This window comes from Manduca sexta, chromosome 4 (assembly GCF_014839805.1).
Source record: "Manduca sexta isolate Smith_Timp_Sample1 chromosome 4, JHU_Msex_v1.0, whole genome shotgun sequence".
NCBI lineage: Eukaryota > Metazoa > Arthropoda > Insecta > Lepidoptera > Sphingidae > Manduca > Manduca sexta.
Genome location: NC_051118.1, coordinates 2,763,310 through 2,782,077, shown reverse-complemented (window position 1 = coordinate 2,782,077; position 18,768 = coordinate 2,763,310). Strand labels below are relative to the sequence as shown.

The 18,768-nt window shown below is 36.2% G+C and overlaps 1 protein-coding gene across 5 annotated transcripts in view; it reads right to left on the bottom strand.

Annotated features, from left to right (window-relative positions):
• Positions 1 to 18,768, bottom strand: part of LOC115445883 (KH domain-containing, RNA-binding, signal transduction-associated protein 2) — a 156,176-nt gene that overhangs the window by 46,596 nt on the left and 90,812 nt on the right. For all 5 annotated transcript variants that reach the window (XM_037442113.1, XM_030172371.2, XM_037442103.1 and 2 more), the window contains exon 3: positions 9,171 to 9,268. In XM_037442113.1, coding sequence (XP_037298010.1) covers positions 9,171 to 9,268 — 98 coding nt within the window. The remainder of the gene's footprint in view (positions 1 to 9,170; positions 9,269 to 18,768) is intronic.

Here is an 18,768-nt window from a genome sequence, read left to right as displayed (position 1 = left end):
TCCTGTAAAAGTAAATAATTTTATTATTACATTTGATATTATCAGTTTTGTTAACATTAGTATTCAATGTAAGATGCCTTTGGTCTCCTAAAATAAAAAAGGAAGTGTTTGTACAACCAATTTTAGATTCAACATGATTACATACTTTTGTATGTAATTGTTTAAAATGATTGGGATTACCTACATGAAATTTTTGCTTTGTTTCCCTGGATCGATATTCATATTTTGAAGATTTTGATATTTAATTTAAAGCTGGCTAAGCCCTTGATTAAGATGTCTACCAATTACTTATAACAACAATAATGTATAACTAGTAAAAATTTCTTCAATAATCTTTATTGTTATCAAACTTTATAGGTACAAAACTTTCACCACAAAGAAACTACATAGTATGAATTGTAATGTACATAATTAATTAATACTTCATTAGTGTTTTATATTTGTTTGCCTATCTATTTACTAATAGAAATATTACATCGAAGTAATAAAAAATAAACTTGATTGACCTCAATTGTTGTCAAAAGTCGGGTTGCCAGTAGTAAAGTAGCTTATTTTTCACCGTTGAGCCCATAACACAAATTTGACTATCAAGATACAAAAACATAGGTTTGAATATTAATTCGATCATTTAGGATTTATGTTTGTTTTTGTTTCTGATAAGGTAGAATATTATATTTGAGTTTTCACGATGTAAAGAGGATACTATCGTCAATAGAAATTATACAGTCGTTGTATCTAAATAATTAATTTGTCTAAACGCGCATAGACGCGCTGGATTACCGCACGTTATTTTGACAATTCGTAACATGCCCGTAAGGCGGATGTGTCACACCTTATCGTGTTCATGAAATGTCAAATTAGCATCCAGAATACTCTTACACAGTCATAACGCGAAGTTAACGAAACACGCCGTGTTACAAGTTCGACATTGTCGTAGAGAATCATGCCCCTGATATGCAGCATGCAAATGACAAGCATGGAGATAACAGCAAGACGTATGCGGGTGCTTCGACGAGGGTTTCGTGTACCGACGTAATACACCCCAAGTGGCCCTTTGACAGCCTTAGTGGCGTAGATGTAGTTGCACATGGTACGAGTGTTTCGACCGCACTGAGGTTTTGAGTTGGAATCCCGGGTCGGGCCAAAATAATTGCGCCTAGGTTTTTTCATTTTAAAAAATACTCAGTCGCAGCTCGAAGTCAGAAAGTTGGTGTGATACTCCGTGCCACGGACAGTAAAGCTGATGGTCCTGTGCCTGATCTCTCTTGTCATATCGGATTGCCGTCTCACCGGACTATGAGAGTGAAGGAACACAGAGTGCTTATGTATTGCGCACACTCGTGCCTTATAATATCTCTTGCGTACTTGGTTGATCCCTGTTGAGATTGGACGCCGTGGCCGAAATTCGATTAGGAATCACTTATTTACTTAATTTTTGTTTACGTATAAGCTACCTTATACAATACAATCCATATTTTATTGTGATAACTATCAAGTAGCGAAATATGTTCTGGGTTTCATTATGAAGCATTTTGGTCTAAATTGAAACTCATAAAAATAATTGTCGATGTCCCTAAAATGTAGTGTAATGTACGGTTAAACCATTTGGAGGCATCTAATGTATATGATATAAAACTAAAGAGTTTGGTTGTTTGAACGCGCTAATCTCTGAAACTACTGGTTCGAATTGCAAAATAATTTTAATGTTGGGTAGCCCATTTATAAAGGAACGTTAGATGCTATATAACATTACGCTAAGACCAATTGGAGCGGAGCGTCAATGTAAAATGTTGAGAGCTTGCGTTGCATTAACGTAACGGTTATGCAATAACCATGTATGCCGGGATTGTTCCTCTAAAAAGTGTAAAAAAATATATAAATAAAACAAAGTTCGCGCCGCATTCGTCTGCCTGTCTGAACACAATAAACTCAAAAACTTCCCAACGGATTACTTTGAAATTTTGTATACAGATAGTTTGAGATCCAGGGAAGTACATAGTCTACTTTCTACCCGGAGTACTTTAGTAGTAGTGCCGGGAGCAAAAGCAAGTCATGAATTTAAACAAATCCTATATCTAGGACATCTTTCATTTGCAGCTAAAATACGCTGTTAGATTATAATTATATACTAGCTGACCCGACAGACGTTGCCCCGTCTTAACTATGAATTTGCAGCGCGCATTCTGTCAATCGCTGACAGTTATTTCAAACAATTGACAGTTATATAAAATTAATATTTTCGTTAAGTATTCTGAAAGTTTCTAATTTTCCGCGCAATTTTTTGAATTTTTCTTTCATAAGAACCTTCTCCTGACAATAACAAACACAACAAAAAAAATTGTGAAATCAGTCCAGCCGTTCACGCGTTATGGCGTGAACAAGGGAAATCGGGATATATTTTATTTTTTCTGATAGATTTTGGTACACGCATATAACTTTCTAACGTATTTGTATTTTTATAAAACACCAGTGACGATAACATAAAACCGACATATAGCATTTCTTTGCTAGAAATTATTTATAACACAGCAATGGCTACGGGTCCATATAATCCGATTCCTATCGGCTTCCCTTTATTTAGAATATAATTATCAACAGAACGATTTGCAGACAACATTCGTGCATTAGTGTGGGATATAATGCCGAGACAAAAAACACCGTCTTCCAATGGCGAGGCGTCCATATAATCCGATTCCTACCGGCTTCTCTTTATATAGCATATAATAATCAACAGAACGCTTTGCAGATCACATTCGTGCATTAGTGTGGGATATAATGCCGAGAAAAAAAACACCGTCTTTCAATGGCGAGGCGTCCATACAATCCGATTTCTACCGGCTTCCCTTTTAGGTTCATTTACGTTTGTTTTAGTTTATGTTTTCTATTAAATTGGCAGCGATATTAACGATCGTAATTTTTTTACTTCGTGTTATCTTTTGAAAAATTTCACCCTTCGCCACAGCCGTCTTCATGTAAATCACTTTAATGAAATCAAAATAAACTACGTCTTTATAAAATTACGTGTTACTCCCCTGACTACGCACACGCCATCTTGTCTCCCTATCCCCTTTCTCCCTCTTTCCCATACATCTCTCCAGTGGCGAAGCGTCCATATAAGCCGATTCCCACCGGCTTCCCTTTTAGGTTTTCGGTGATACTAAACAAAATATTTATTAATAGGCTAATATAAATTTACAACATACCAGACAGTGGACAATAATTATAATAGCTTAACTTATTAATTAATGATCACTTAATAATGACATCTATCGGCGAATAGCCCGTTGTTTGTTAATTTAATCGATATAGATTACCTATTTTAAATAACGTTAGATGACGCACCTTGTATTTAGTTCCCCAGAAATTCCGTTACCAAAGTGAAATTGTGACGCCACTGGCGTAAGGTAACCCGCTGTCAAGCGGCTTAATGTCGTAGTATGTTTTTTAATATAGATGGCAGCACTTTGTATGACTTTCTATGTCAGTGTTTGTCGGAATCGCGCGGAAGATATGGGCAAAGGGAACCCGAGCATTTTCGGCTTCACGTTAACCGACTTTGTATAGTTGTCACTTTTTACGTCCATTAAACGTCATAATTTATTATGCTACCAAGTTGCAGTGTTTGTAAATTGTCATATTCATTTTATTTTTTGATAGTTTTCTGATATTTAGTTACCAGCGCTTTGTTTATTTAGAAACTACAAGTAAATGTGTATTATAATGGAATTAACTACCTGTGATCAGTTTAATGTCTACCTTTACGTAAGTATATTATTAGTCTGTAATTTCACATATTAGTATTTAGATGGTTCAATATTAAAAGTAGATCTGAAAGTTTTTGATTTTAGACACAAAATGTGTGTTAGAAAAAAATAAATACTTAAGTACTTATTATATTTTACTGAATTTAAAACGATACAAGCAAAACTTAACGAATAACCTTTCTTGATTATTTAAATTGATAATTATATACGTTTATCATGTAAGTACCTTTAAACTGTTGGTCTGTTTGGCGATCGTGATACCTATTTCTATATGGGGTAATTACATTTAAAGTTTTATTTTGAAAAAAAAACAGATACTTATTTGGAGGTAGTGTGGTTATAATTTTAATACTTACTTTTGTTGCTGTTATAACAAATTAATAGGTAAGTACTTATATTTGCGATTAAAGGAAGGAGAATTATCTACATTTATTGTTCGATTTTATAAATGTTTCAATTATTTACGCATAATAGGTAATTTAGTAGGTATGTCAACGTTAGTCGATTTCGAATCAAGACTAATTCGTTGTCTTAGTTTTTGTTTTCCCATAAATTGCCTCCGATATCTTAACTGACGCCAAGATTTTCACACCGGGTTACCTTTTGAAAAATTTCACCCTTCGCCACTGCATCTCTCTCACTCCCACGAATCACGTTCCGTTTCCCACATTAGTATCTATTCTTATGTCGGTATCCCTTTTGGAAATATTAACTCTTTGCCACTGATAACCTCTCCACTAGACCAATAAATCAATTTTGGGTTCTATCTGACTAATATATTAATTCAAAAAGTTAGTTCCAGTTGGGTGGCAGATGTTTCACTGCCCACGCGCTGGCTTAGCGGATACTTGAGTGGGCGCTTTTATATTTTATTAAACCTATACGACCTTTATCAAGTTTCGAGTTTTAAGGACCGCCTACGCATACGAAATGGAGCGTTCGAGTCTAGAATAAAGAAATTATATTTTCACCAAATTCATAAAATGATGTGCATTATTGGTGAAGGGTGAAGTTTTCCGAAAGGGACACAATATATAGGTATTTGTATAAATGCGGTCTACAAATCTTTCTCATGATTAGATTTTAAATAAATTACGAAAGGGAAGTCGGCAATAATCTGGTTATATCCTTAATTATCACAAATTAAGAGAAATTTTCAGTTCGACATTAACTAAGTAATTTTGTTAGTTACTTTCCTATAATAGGAAAAAATAATTAAATAAATCATTACTGCTATGCGTAAAATGTTATTCAAGAAATCCACTCATGTAGTTAATAACAAAATCAAACTTGGGATATAAAGAAATAAGATTACAAACGTAACTTGTCTACGAACTTTCGTAGAAGTGCTACGATGCTACGACGCTACGGAGCTACGGCGTAGGTGGGCGTTATTTTGAAAATAAAATATACCATTCCGAGTTTATCCGAGACCGTCCGAAGGTAATTCCATTAACATGATGTCTTGAGGGTCGGAGCTAATGCCCACCGACCTTTGGCGCGTTTCTTTCGGTTCAAAATAAAATATTAATAAGTCTTTTAACGTTAAGACTTGGTTCTACGTAGTTTTGTTTGTATTTGCAGATATATTTTACGGATTATAAACAGTACATTCGTTTTGTAAGGTATTCGGGCATTTCGATTCTCAAGGGAAAGGAATGTATTTTTATTGCATTGGATGATACACGAGCAAGTTGCTCAGCTACTAGTTAAGTAGCAAATTAAACTGAAAATTATAAAGTACTGCTATTTTTTTTATTGCTTTGAATGACGGAACGAGCTTGCCGTTCGCCTGATGGTAAGCGATACGACCGCCCATAAACAGTAGAAACACCATCCAACACCTTGAATTACAAAGTATTGTTTGGTATTCCACTGCGCTCCCTGAGACATGAGATGTTGTCTCATTATGTCCAGTAGTTACACTGGCTACAATATCCTTCAAACCGGAACACAACAGTGACAACACACTGCTTCTTGGCAGTATAAATAGACATTGCGGTGGTACCTACCCAGGCGGACTCTCACATATGAGACGTACTACCAGTATAGCGTCTCTTGCTTAATAATATCATAAATCAGTCATCAGTAGCGAAAGGTCCATATAACCCTATTCCTGCCGACTTCCCTTTCGTAATTTATATAAAAGCGAATTAAATATCATTACAACTATCTTCAAATTGCATTTATGCACATTACTTAATACTTATAAGACATACATGTGTTCCGCCTTGATTGTTTAGCCTCATTTAAAAAGAAATACGTGTGATGTATGTTCTTTAGAGTTTAAGCAGGAATACTATGATTAATTAGAAATCTGATCAGTATTTTGACTGACTTGTTTAAGTAAACGCAAGCCCATTTCGCATGTAGTGTTCACATTTGGAAGGGCACAATGTTATCGCTACGCACCCTGTGTTCGCATGTACTGCTTTATATAATTTTAAAATAATATTGTACCCAGTTTTGTTAACTAAAATAAAATAATAAGAACTTTCGAGTTTCCCTTTCATACCATTTCACCCTTTGCCACTGCTATACATATAAAGGAGGACGACTTAGTGTGTTTTACAGTGGCGAAAGGTCCATATAACCCAGCTGGAATAATAGGTTAAAAAAAAGCGCCTAAACTTTTCTTAAGAATTGCACTATTTTTAGTAAAACAAAAATCCGTGCAGATTTTGTGAAAATTTATAACATACAGATAGCTTTTGGGTACTTTGTTTTATAATATATATAGATATCATATCAAATATCGTAAAAAAATTTGTAATTTTAACATAATTTTAAATTTACTTAAAACTTTGGTTAGAGTTCTTTTGCACGGACGGATTTCAGAAAATTAGTTTCCAATAAAACCTATAAATACTTTCAATAATTTTGCGTTCATATTCTTTGGTATTCCATATACCTTGTTAAGAATTCGAAAGGTGAAACGCACCTTCTGCATGAAATAGGAGAGCGTACGGTCAAAGCTGATTATTCGTGATCATACCACATCGATTCATCCATTCACTCATTCATCCATTCATTCGTTCATTGAATGGGTAAATCTTTCAAACGTGGCTCGATAAACCGAGTGCTTGCGAATTTCACCAGATTACGTTAGGTTTCAGTAACTATGGGAAATAAATTTTGCATCTCCGAATGATATTGGATTTCATGGTTGGTTAAGGGATGTTTTGCTTTCAGGGATATTTAAGTTAAGTAAAGGTGAATAGTTTGTGTGCATATGCAAATTTTAGGAGTTACTTTACTGCCTTAGTGGCGTAATTGTATTGTGTGCGCGATATGAGATTTGCTATGAAGTCTTGGGTTCTAATCCCGAATCTGGCAAAGTTATGTTCGGTTTTTCTTTTCAGTATCAGCTCGGAGTGTGGAACTTGTATCTTATATGGCGATAGGCTCGCCTCCTATCACGTATTGGGACGGAATGCATATAGTGAAAAGTAGGTGCATTAGTTGCGCCCCTTTGTTTGTGGTATGTGTATGTACTTTATTTTTTTTTCCAGTAATAATAGGATAGCTTCCTAAGGGAAAAAAAAAGAACTAAATTGGTTTCCGAATAGTTTGGTAAGAAGGGATTTGCACACGTGTGCACACTGCACGTGTTCTATGTAGAAATGCGCGTGTAAAAGATAATAAGTTCAGAGGACTCTATTGGTCTATCCGTCTCTTTGCAATTACAACAGTTTTAATTGAAGGTCAGCTTTAATAGCCATATAAGAAGAAGAAGGTTGCAAAGTCCTCGAAAGGACGATAGATAATAGTAGTAAAAAAACCTCGAAAAAATCCGCAAAATATTTTAACTTATAAGAGTCGAAAAATCTTTATTTACCTATACGACCAACAAAGCTGTCTTTCGATTAGACGCCCGTAATTGCAAACATACAGATATAATCTCCCCCGTAGGGCATGTAAGGCCCCTAATTATACTTTAAAATGGTTAAAGTAATTTGTATATTAGTGTTTAAAGGACGAAAAATCACACTTTTCATTCTCATAAAGCTATGACGGGAGTAGCCATGGACAAAATATATAATATACGTGTATTTCCACTCTAAATAATTTGTATACAATTTATCATAAGCCAATATACGCATCGACACCTCGATTCGTAGTCACGTAACAGAGCGAGATGGGCATATTTCTTGCCCAACAATGCCACGAGGGGAAGAAAAATAGGCATGTCGGATCGCTGTAACGTGAGTTAGGTTGGCTACAAACGTTGATCGTTGTGCAATCTTCCGACTTCAATAAACGATCCCAATCTCTATCTTCAATCCGATTTTGAGAATGAACCAATCAAAATAATTCCTTTGTAAGCTTGTCAAAAATACTCTGTTCTGATTGGTCTATTTTTGAGATAGATCTAAAATAGCGTTTGAGGCGATTATTGAAAATAGCGGTAAAATAATCTTGATTTTTAATTTACTTATAAATGTGAACGTTTGGGAAAATGTTTTGATAATTGTTAGAAATAAACGGTGAAATATATTAATTATTTAAATAAATATAAACAATTATTTGTATTTTACGCTACTGATACTGTGATTTTATGTATATAATACATAGTTATTTGTGGAAAGCTTGGAAGGCAAGCCGGCATGGGTAAGTTTGTAACAATCTGTTTAAATTTTACCTAAATATTCCATGAAAATATAGGTAGTTTTCAATTTTTTTACTGCGTCTCAGCTTTATTTCTGAAAACTGTCGACGAGGCTCTATATGTGAGTGAAATCAATTTATATTATCTATCGTTCAGTTTACGGACAGCCTAACGCCACGCAACAAAAACAGTGTAATTTTTCATGCGTGTTACGATACCTTGATGCTTGACGTTTACATTTAGTGGATTTATAGCCAATGCATCAGGGCGAAATATGTTTAGGCAATTGTGGAGCCAAGTTAGTGAATTAAGTCTTCATATTTTTATTTTTATCTTAATAAAGGTGTCTTGCACAATAGTAAATATTTTTTTTTATTCTATGGGATCAGCCTGTGTATATGTGACAAAATATTGTCGACTGCCGACTAATAAACAACTCTTGTCAGTCCGCATTCTATTTAGATCCCAAGTCCGCTTACCTTCAGGTGTTTTAGGGTAATTTTAGTGGCTCAAAATATCCTCAACACAAGTTTTGTATATTGTGACTGGGATGTTATTATTGAGAGTACCATACTATTTATTGAACACGAAACAGAAAACATTTTAGGAGACTTAACCTTTCAAAGAAGTAATAGATCACTGAGTTACGTTTTAAACCTAATTATTATTTACTAAAATAATGACAATATCCGTAAATAAAATTTTAAAATCATAAAAAAAGTGTTCTCATTATACGACGTGTAAAAATCAGGCCTAAGCTATTCATGAATTTGAAAATGAATTTTATTTGTACTTACTTTAGGGTGATCTCTGACTGGCACGACTACTCTCACGCACACCTTGACGGGCTTGTCTCGCGTTATGTCCAGCATCCTCCTCTCCCCGCGCCATTCACCTATGGACAAAGAACATATAAATATCTGGATATTCAGTAGATAGATATATCAATGCAGTGGTTACTGCGTTTATTTCTAACATACAATAATAATAATAATAATAATATCAGCCCTGTATTATATACTTGCCCACTGCTGAGCACGGGCCTCCTCTACTACTTAGAGGGTTTAGGCCTTAGTCCACCACGCTGGCCTAGTGCGGGTTGGTAGACTTCACACACATTCGAAATTCCCATAGAGAACTTCTCAGTTGTGCAGGTTTCCTCACGATGTTTTCCTTCACCGTTAAAGCGAACGATAATTCACAAAGAATACACACATGATTTTAGAAAATTCAGAGGTGTGTGCCCTTGGGATTTGAACCTGCGGACATTCGTCTCGGCAGTCCGTTCCACACCCAACTAGGCTATCGCCGCTTCGTTATCATACAAACATCTTTAAAAACTATTGAAAGTATACGTTCAGTGGCGAAAAGTCCATATCGCACTCTTAATAAAATAAGGACTCATTCCAAAATTGCCAATTTGTGGGAATCGTCAAACAACTAATTTCTGTTTGTGACCTTTTAGTTTTTTCCCTTTTTTCATGTTATAGGTGTCATTTTTTATCTATCTTTAATAAGTTCAATTTTATAGCAACTTCAAGAAAAAGCAAACAAAAATTAGTTTTCCGACGACTTCCACAAATTAACAATTTTGAAATGGGTCATTATCTTATTAAGAGTGCGAATTATAACGCGAACTTTACCACTGCACCTAATGGTAAGTAGAGTGGAGTCCAATAGAATGTCGACTGACGAGAGATTATTATCCCTCGGCAGTCGACATAATTATGCCGTCCTGTTATAGCCGGATACATACAAAACTACGAATTGGAAAACTCCAAACACAACGTTTCCAACGCCATATGCGCCTGTTACAGAGATCACGTTTAGTAACCATTGTTTAGAATTTGTCAATGTCTCGGACACGCTACTTGTATTTCACATCCCAGGCAAACGCATTGTGCCCTAAGGATTTGTTAAGCATGGTAGAATTATGGGGAGTGCCAGGTGATATTTTTACTTTTAAAAAGCGGCGATAGCCTAGTTGGGTGTGGAACGTACGGCAAGACGAATGTCCGCAGGTTCCAATCCCAAGGGCACACACCTCTGACTTTTCTAAAAATCATGTGTGTATTCTTTGTGAATTTATCGTTCGCTTTAACGGTGAAGGAAAATATCGTGAGGAAACCTGCACATCTGAGAAGTTCTCTATAGGAATTTCGAAAGTGTGTGAAGTCTACCAATCCGCACTAGGCCAGCGTGGTGAACTAAGGTCTAATCCCTCTCAGTAGTAGAGGAGGCCCGTGCTCAGCAGTGGGCAAGTATATAATACAGGGCTGATATTATATATATATATATATATATATATATATATATATATATATATATATATATATATATATATATATATATATATATATTTAAATAAAATGCTTTATTCATCACGTAGGCGAACATAGTTGCACTCATGATAAGTCACGGTACATGAGAATTTTAAAGATATTCTTTTACGATCACAACCACGACGTACATAAAAGAAAAGAAATATTACATAACTAGCTTTTGCCCGCGGCTCCGCCCGCGTTATAAAGTTTTTCAGGCTAAAGTTTTCCGTTATAAAAGTCACGCTATATATTTTCCCGGGAGCCTATGTTCTTCCCAGGGTCTCAAACTGTCTCCATACCAAATTTTATCCTAATACGTTGGGTAGTTTTTGAGTTTAACACGTTCGGGCAGACCGATGCAGCGGGGACTTTGTTTTATGATATAATTTTGTAGAACTTTTTAAGAGGAACAATCCCGTCATACATTATTGTTGCATAACTTTAACCGTTTACGCAGCGCACGCAACAGAAGCTCTCAAAACTAATAAATTGTCCCCGTTTTTGCATCATGTTTCATTACTGCTCCGCTCCTATTGGTCATAGCGTGACGATATATAACCTATAGCACTCCAGGAACAAAGGGCTATCCAACACAAAAATATTTTTTTCAGTTCGAACCGGTAGTTCCTGAGATTAGCGATTACTGCTCCGCTCCCTATTGGGCATAGCGTGATGATATATATAGCCTATAGCATTCCAGGAACAAAGGGCTATCCAACAAAAAAAGAATTATTCAGTTCAAACTCCTAGTTTCTGAGATTAGCCATTACTGCTCTGCTCCTATTGGTCATAGCGTGATGATATATAGCCTATAGCACTTCACGAACAAAGGGCTATCCAATACAAAATGATTTTTTTAGTTCGAACCGGTAGTTCCTGAGATTAGCCATTACTGCTCTGCTCCTATTGGGTATAGCGTGATGATATATAGCCTATAGCACTCCACGAACAAAAGGCTATCCAACGCAAACATTTTTTCAGTTTGGACCGGTAGTTCCTGAGATTAACCATTACTGCTCCGCTCCTATTGGGTATAGCGTGATGATATATAGCCTATAGCACTCCACGAACAAAGGGCTATCCAACGCAAAAGAATTTTTCAGTTCGGACCGGTAGTTCCTGAGATTAGGCATTACTGCTCCGCTTCTATTGGGTATAGCGTGATGATATATAGCGTATAGCACTCCACGAACATAGGGCTATCCAACGCAAAAATAATTTTTCAGTTTGGACCGGTAGTTCCTGAGAATAAACCATTACTGCTCCGCTCCTATTGGGTATAGCGTGATGATATATAGCCTATAGCACTCCACGAACAAAGGGCTATCCAACGCAAAAAGATTTTTTCAGTTCGGACCGGTAGTTCCTGAGATTAGGCATTACTGCTCCGCTCCTATTGGGTATAGCGTGATGATATATAGCCTATAGCACTCCACGAACATAGGGCTATCCAACGCAAAAAGATTTTTTCAGTTTGGACCGGTAGTTCCTGAGATTAGCGCGTTCAAACAAACAAACAAACAAACAAACAAACAAACAAACAAACAAACAAACTCTTCAGCTTTATATAATAGTATAGATTTATATTCCAATAGAACGTCGACTGGTGAGACATGATTACCCCTCGGCAGTCGACACAATTATGCCGGTTTGAATACGGCATACAAAGGCAAATTCCGGAAGGCGACACTTACGTGGACCACCATGGTTTTACATCTTGTGCACGGTTTTTCGTTATCTAGGTGGATATAAATAGTCTATTGAAAATTAGCAATACGCGGATCCGAACAGACACTGCGAAGTTGCCAGTCGGTAATCAAAGCAACAGTGGCGTAATGTGAAATTTTCCATAATCGAACCCGACACAATATATAGGTACTAATATGCATGAACGTAAAAAAAAGCGATAGCCTAGTTGGGTGTGGAACGGACGGTCGAGACGACTGTCCGTAGGTTCAAATCCCAAGAGCACACACCTCTGATTTTTTTAAATAATTATGTGTACATTGTTTGTGAATTATCGCTCGCTTTAACGGTGAAGGAAAACATTGTGAGGAAATCTGTATATGTGAGAAGTTCTCTATAGGAATTTTGAGGGTGTGTGAATTCTACTAATCCGCACTAGGCCAGCGTGGTGGACTAAGGTCTAATCCCTCTCCGTTGAAGAGGAGGCCCGTGCCCATCAGTGGGACAGTATATAATATAGGGCTCATGTTATTATTAAACCGTTCTAATGAAAATTAAATTCTCTATAAAGAGAAGCCTGAAAGCCAATCTAGTCCACAACACGTATCAAAGTATTTAATTAATAATTGCAAATTGAACATAAAATTCCGTTCCGAAGAATTCCTTCCTTGCAATACAAATAAAATTCTAAAGAATAAATTTAAAATAGACACTACCGCTCGATTTTATAACCTACTGTCATTCCACAGTAATTAATGTTGCCAATTTCGCGTCGTAAAGCTTGCCAGCAGTAAATTTTACAATATTTTAAATGGAATTTTTAAAGGAAAAAATTCTCTTTGTTATGAACGTAATGGAGCAACTCAAGCGTGTCTGAATGATTTGTATATTGTTTTTGTATGGAAGGAAATGCTGTGATTTTTATGTAAATATTACTCAGTTTATTGAAAAAATAACGGACGTATTTCGTAGTGATTTATTTTATGTTATAAAAGGTAAAAGGAATTGGGAACATGGTGTGTATGTACCTGCCTTTAAAAAAGCTAAAAGTTGGAATATTATGTGTAGTTTTTGTCAATATTTTGGGCTATCATAATCAAACACACATACACACACACACACACACACACACATCACGCATTTATCTCCGAAGGGCATAACTAGGGCACCCATTTTTCGCCAAATCTGCCGTCCCATGATGTGATAGGAGGCAAGCCTATCGCCATATCGAGCACAAATTCCAGACTTCAGGCTGATACTGAGCAGAAAAACCAAATATCACTGTGCTCGACCCGGGACTCGAACCCAGGACTTCAGACTGCTGCCCTACCTCGCATGCAGTACAACTACGCCACCGAGGCAGTCAATATAATTGCTACTAAATAACTATGTATGTTCTTAATCAAAGATAAATGCATCAAAAAAAAATACGTTAAATGTATTTTTATTTTGGATAATCTATGTGTGCATGTACGTTCCCAATGGACTCCAACGAGGCTTGAGTGAATTTAATATTTTTTTTGTATCTCTTCGGATTAGGCAGATCCTGTGAACTCGGACTGATCGGACCACTAGCCATCTATAGATAATTATGGGCAATCGGGGCAGGTCTCTACTAACAAATAAACCTAGTCTATTTCTATGAAAACTCCGCTGTTTTATTTAGATATGTTTTTTTCTGTAGCGAAAGAAGTAAGTTTATTTCCAGAGTATGCACAAAGAGAGGAAGGCTGTAGTCAGCAAAGGTTTTACTACGATGTTATATTTAAAAAAGTAATATTTAATGAAGTATTGCAATAAAATTCGAGTTTCTTTGTTGGTTTGTTCATTCTTACGTTCGAAATTATTTTTCCTATACAAATTTGAGTTGAATAATAAGGATATTTTTTTCTGAGTAAACGCAGGGAATTGAGTGTAGATGACAGATGCTGAATTAATTAAATTCCCCAGTGATTTCACAACTCCAGTTACGGAATCTAAAATTTAATACATTTTACGATATCACCTATACAGGAAAACCGTACAATAAATCACAGACCCATTATTTATTTAGAACGTCACAGCTGTCCCGCGCGTCCGCCATCTTTAATCCCCGTTTGACAGCTGTCATTTGCGCGCCAAATCTCTCACCTCTGATCCCGTATTGTTTTTCATCGAACACTCCAAACGGCAAAGGAATTTGGTTTGTGAATGCCAAAATGTTTATGATTTTATAAATCGCTGAAGTACGAACGGTCATACAATTAGGTTATGTTTTCCCGTCCATTTTTAGAAGTACATAAATAACATCACGCATTTTATCCCCGAAGGGGTATGCAGAGGCGTAACTAGGGCACCCACTTTTCGCCAAGTATGTTCCGTCCCATGATGTGATAGGGGGCGAGCCTAACGCCATATCGGGCACAATTTCCAGACTCCGGGCTGATACTGAGCAGAAAAACCCAAATATCACTTTGCCCGACCCGGGATTCGAACCCAGGACCTCAGAGTGCTATTGTACCGGACATGCAATACAACTACGCCACCGAGGCAGTCATTTTTAGAAGTGGTCTTTGTAAATTGTTTAAATTTCTTATTGTGTTATTTAGTAGCTTTATGCTTGATCTAATAAATTAACTGTATCGGTAGCGTACTTATAAATGTATAAGATACGAGTACGACTACCGCGCTGAGGTCCTGGGCTCGAATCCCGAGTGGGGTCAAAAATAATTTTGGCTGAGTTTTACCATCTTAAAAATTAGTCAATCGCAGATCAGTCAGAAATTTGGCGGTGTGATACCCCCGTGCCGCGAAAAGCATCCAAAGCCGTCGGTCTTGCGCCTGATCTGAACGGATTGCTATCTCACCGGATTATGATAGTGAAGGAATAGGAGTGCACCTCTGTATTGCGCACACACATGTTCATTATAATATCTCCTGCATACTAGACTGATCCCTGTTGAGGTTTGCCGCCGCCTCGGAAGGAATCAATTTGAGATAAAAAAAAAAATAAAAAAAAAAATATTTAGGACAGTAACAAGTATACATATATTATGGGGTCTTTGTTTTCCTTTCTGCAATGAACGAAGTTTCCTATTTACGCCATATAATCCAAAATATTCGTATCAATAAGCACTTTGAATACATCTCTCCAATCACATTAAGATAGTATACAGAATCATACTCATCCATCCGTGGTTGATTTTGTAGCATCAGTCCCCCTTCGGGCAAACAAGATGTTTATGTATATAAAGCTATCCACTACTTGACATGCTCCTGTAGATTACCCGAGCCCCGCCCCCGCTCCAGCTGCGTCTCATTTGTCATACAATCTGTCTATCTTAAGTAGATGAGGTCTATTATGTCTCCCTTTATACTGTCAGAGAGCTTTACTGATAATACTATAATATGGAAATGTTAGAATAGGGGTTGTTTGATACTAAAGTGACCCTTCAGTATTTTTATTACATACTGGCACAGTTAAATTAGACGAAAAAAATAAACAAATTGTTCTAAATTCAAACTTCAATTCTAAATTTCAAATGTCAAATATTATCCTTATTCCGAGCCCGTTCGAACATGTAAACACAGCAATAATAACGCGAGATGCAACTCGTTAGCCGGTATCTGTGTACATTAAGGATTGAACAGCGTTCATTAGTGGTGCGATGTTGTAGAACACGATAATTACCATCGCTAACGACTTCCAGAATTAGCCGCCAGGATAAACACTAACATCTGGTTGATATTAAATGGGGTGGAATTTGAATTTCGATTTAAGAATTTTTTATTAAATATCGAACGTTACGCTTCATTTGTTAAGTGACTGAAAATTAGTTCAGTTTTCATATCATGCAACTGTTATGCCGGTTGCAGCCTGGCAACTAAGAGTTTGCCTTAGCTACCGTTGTTGAGATATTTTTATGCGTATGCGCAGATGGTAAACTATGTAAACAAAGCTATGTTTGATACTGAATAGAAAAATCCAAATCATTTTGCCTGACCCGGGAATCGAACCCGAGATCTCAGCACTGCAATCGTACCGTAACAACTACACTGAGGCGGTAAAAAAATAAATTAAAATATTACCAACATCTAAGACTTGTCAATATATAGAGGTTGTTTACATCTTGAATATAAAGAAATAAATTATAAATTAACTAAACAAATTCACGGTTCAATAGTTAATAAACCAAGCGAAATAATTGGCGATTCATTCGGAAACAGGTCGTTAGCTTTGGTAAGTATTTTTTATATACTTTTTAAGTTTTCGTTCTTCGTATGAAAGCTTAAGTAGAAGTAACCAAATATAAAAATATATACTGTTACTTAAGCAGCAATAGCCTAGTTGTTTGTGGAATGGACTGCTGATACTAATGTCTGCTGGTTCAAATCCCAAGGGCACACAACTGTGACTTTTCTAAAATTATGTTAGCCCAGTGAAATTAGGTAAAAAAAGGGGTCAACCTCGGAATGAAAGATAATAAGCTGGAAATTGGTAAAAACCTTTGTTTTGTCGCCCTAAATATTGTCTCAAGTCACAAATGCTATCGTGTCCGCGTCTTAAGATATTGAAGGTCAAAGGTCACAAAAAACGATCCTGAAATTCTAGAAGGTTTGGAAATGAATATGACCGATAATGAGGATGATGACAATGAATTGAATATTTTAGAGCGACAACAAGAAGAATACGACGAAGAAGAAGATAACTAGCTTCCATTCGCAATTTCATTCGATTCACAAATTATTTTAATATTTAAACTCACATTTTAATAAATGTATAACATGCCATATTTAATGAAAAATAAAGGTATATCTAAAATATATTTCCTTACTGTCTTTTTATTTTAAAATATAATTAAAATAGATAATCCAGAATTCATAATATACTATAGTTGAATAATTAAATATAAATAATTAATAATAAGTACAGAAATAATGGGCATTGCTTAATAATTATAATTTTTTCTGTCAATAATTGACTTTATACAACGTACTGATAACCGTAACTCACGCTTGACCCTGCATTAGCTCATATATGACTGTACGCTGCGCACTCTTCGCGCTCTACCTCAAAAACGGTTGATCGTATAAAAAAAAAGTTTAGACAAAAGTTGTAGAGAATTTTATACTCTACAACTTAGATGATAGGTGAAAATATCATTTAAGCAATAGGAACCGAGATATTCGCGAAAAATCATTTTTTGTGACCTTTGACCTTCAATATCTTAAGACGCGGACACGATAGCATTTGTGACTTGAGACAATATTTAGGGCGACAAAACAAAGGTTCTTACCAATTTCCAGCTTATTATCTTTCATTCCGAGGTGAAACCCCTAATATGACTGGGTTATGTGTGTATTCTTTGTAAATTATCGCTTGCTTTAACAGTGAAGGAAAACATTGTGAGGAGACCTGCATACGTGAGAGATTTTCTATAGGAATTTTGAAGGTGTATCAAGTCGGCCAATCCGCACTAGGCCAGCGTGGTGGACTAAGGTCTAATCCCTCTCAGTAGTAGAGGAGGCCCGTGCCCAGCAGTGGGACGGTATGTTCCGAGATTTTTCATAGGCCACCGGTGGTTAGGTATTTAAAGTGAGGAATCTCCTCATAATGCGCCTTATTATTATTATTATTAATCGTTATTCTTCCACTAAAACTTTCTTATAATACAATCACTCCATCATATCTTGTGCTTGAATTTGAATATGAAAATGCTGAAAGCGGTCCGCATATGAAACGAATTTCTTGACACACTTTTTTAAATTCATTTCAGCGAAGCTTTCTATCATGGCGTGTGTAAATCGTTCCTGCGAGAGCCAATTAGGCTTTGCTTCGCGTCAGCTTTCACCGGAAGTGGAGTGTGTGCGTCAGTGATACGTTTTGTGGCATGGTTTAGGAGTTTTTAACGTAGCGATGATGCAAAATGTACGTTTAGTTTTCGGTTCATATTGTAAATGATATTGTTGACTGAAACCTATATCTCTGAAGGGGGAGGCTGAGGTGGACTAGTGTTGCCCAAATGCAAGAACAAGACGAGACTTAGCCAGTCTTGGTCTTGGTCTTGCGCCAATACACCTGATCTTGGTCTTGGTCTTGGTCTTGCGCTCCCAGTCTTGGTCTTGGTCTTGGTCTTGCAGCAAGAGTCTTGCAAGTCTTGCAATTACCTATTAGTCTATTACTATTTATTAAAGTTTACTTTAAATCTTAGAAAAACGTATTAGAATTGGAACATTGTGAGCTTGAATTAACATAGCCATAGTAAAGATCAAGCAGATTAATAAATAACTGAAGATTTGATAAGAAATTCGAAAAATCAACTGACCTATATGTCGTTTTCCATGGAAGTAACTGTTTCTTAATAAACATTTATGATTTATAAGCTTACATTTGCTAAAACATGTA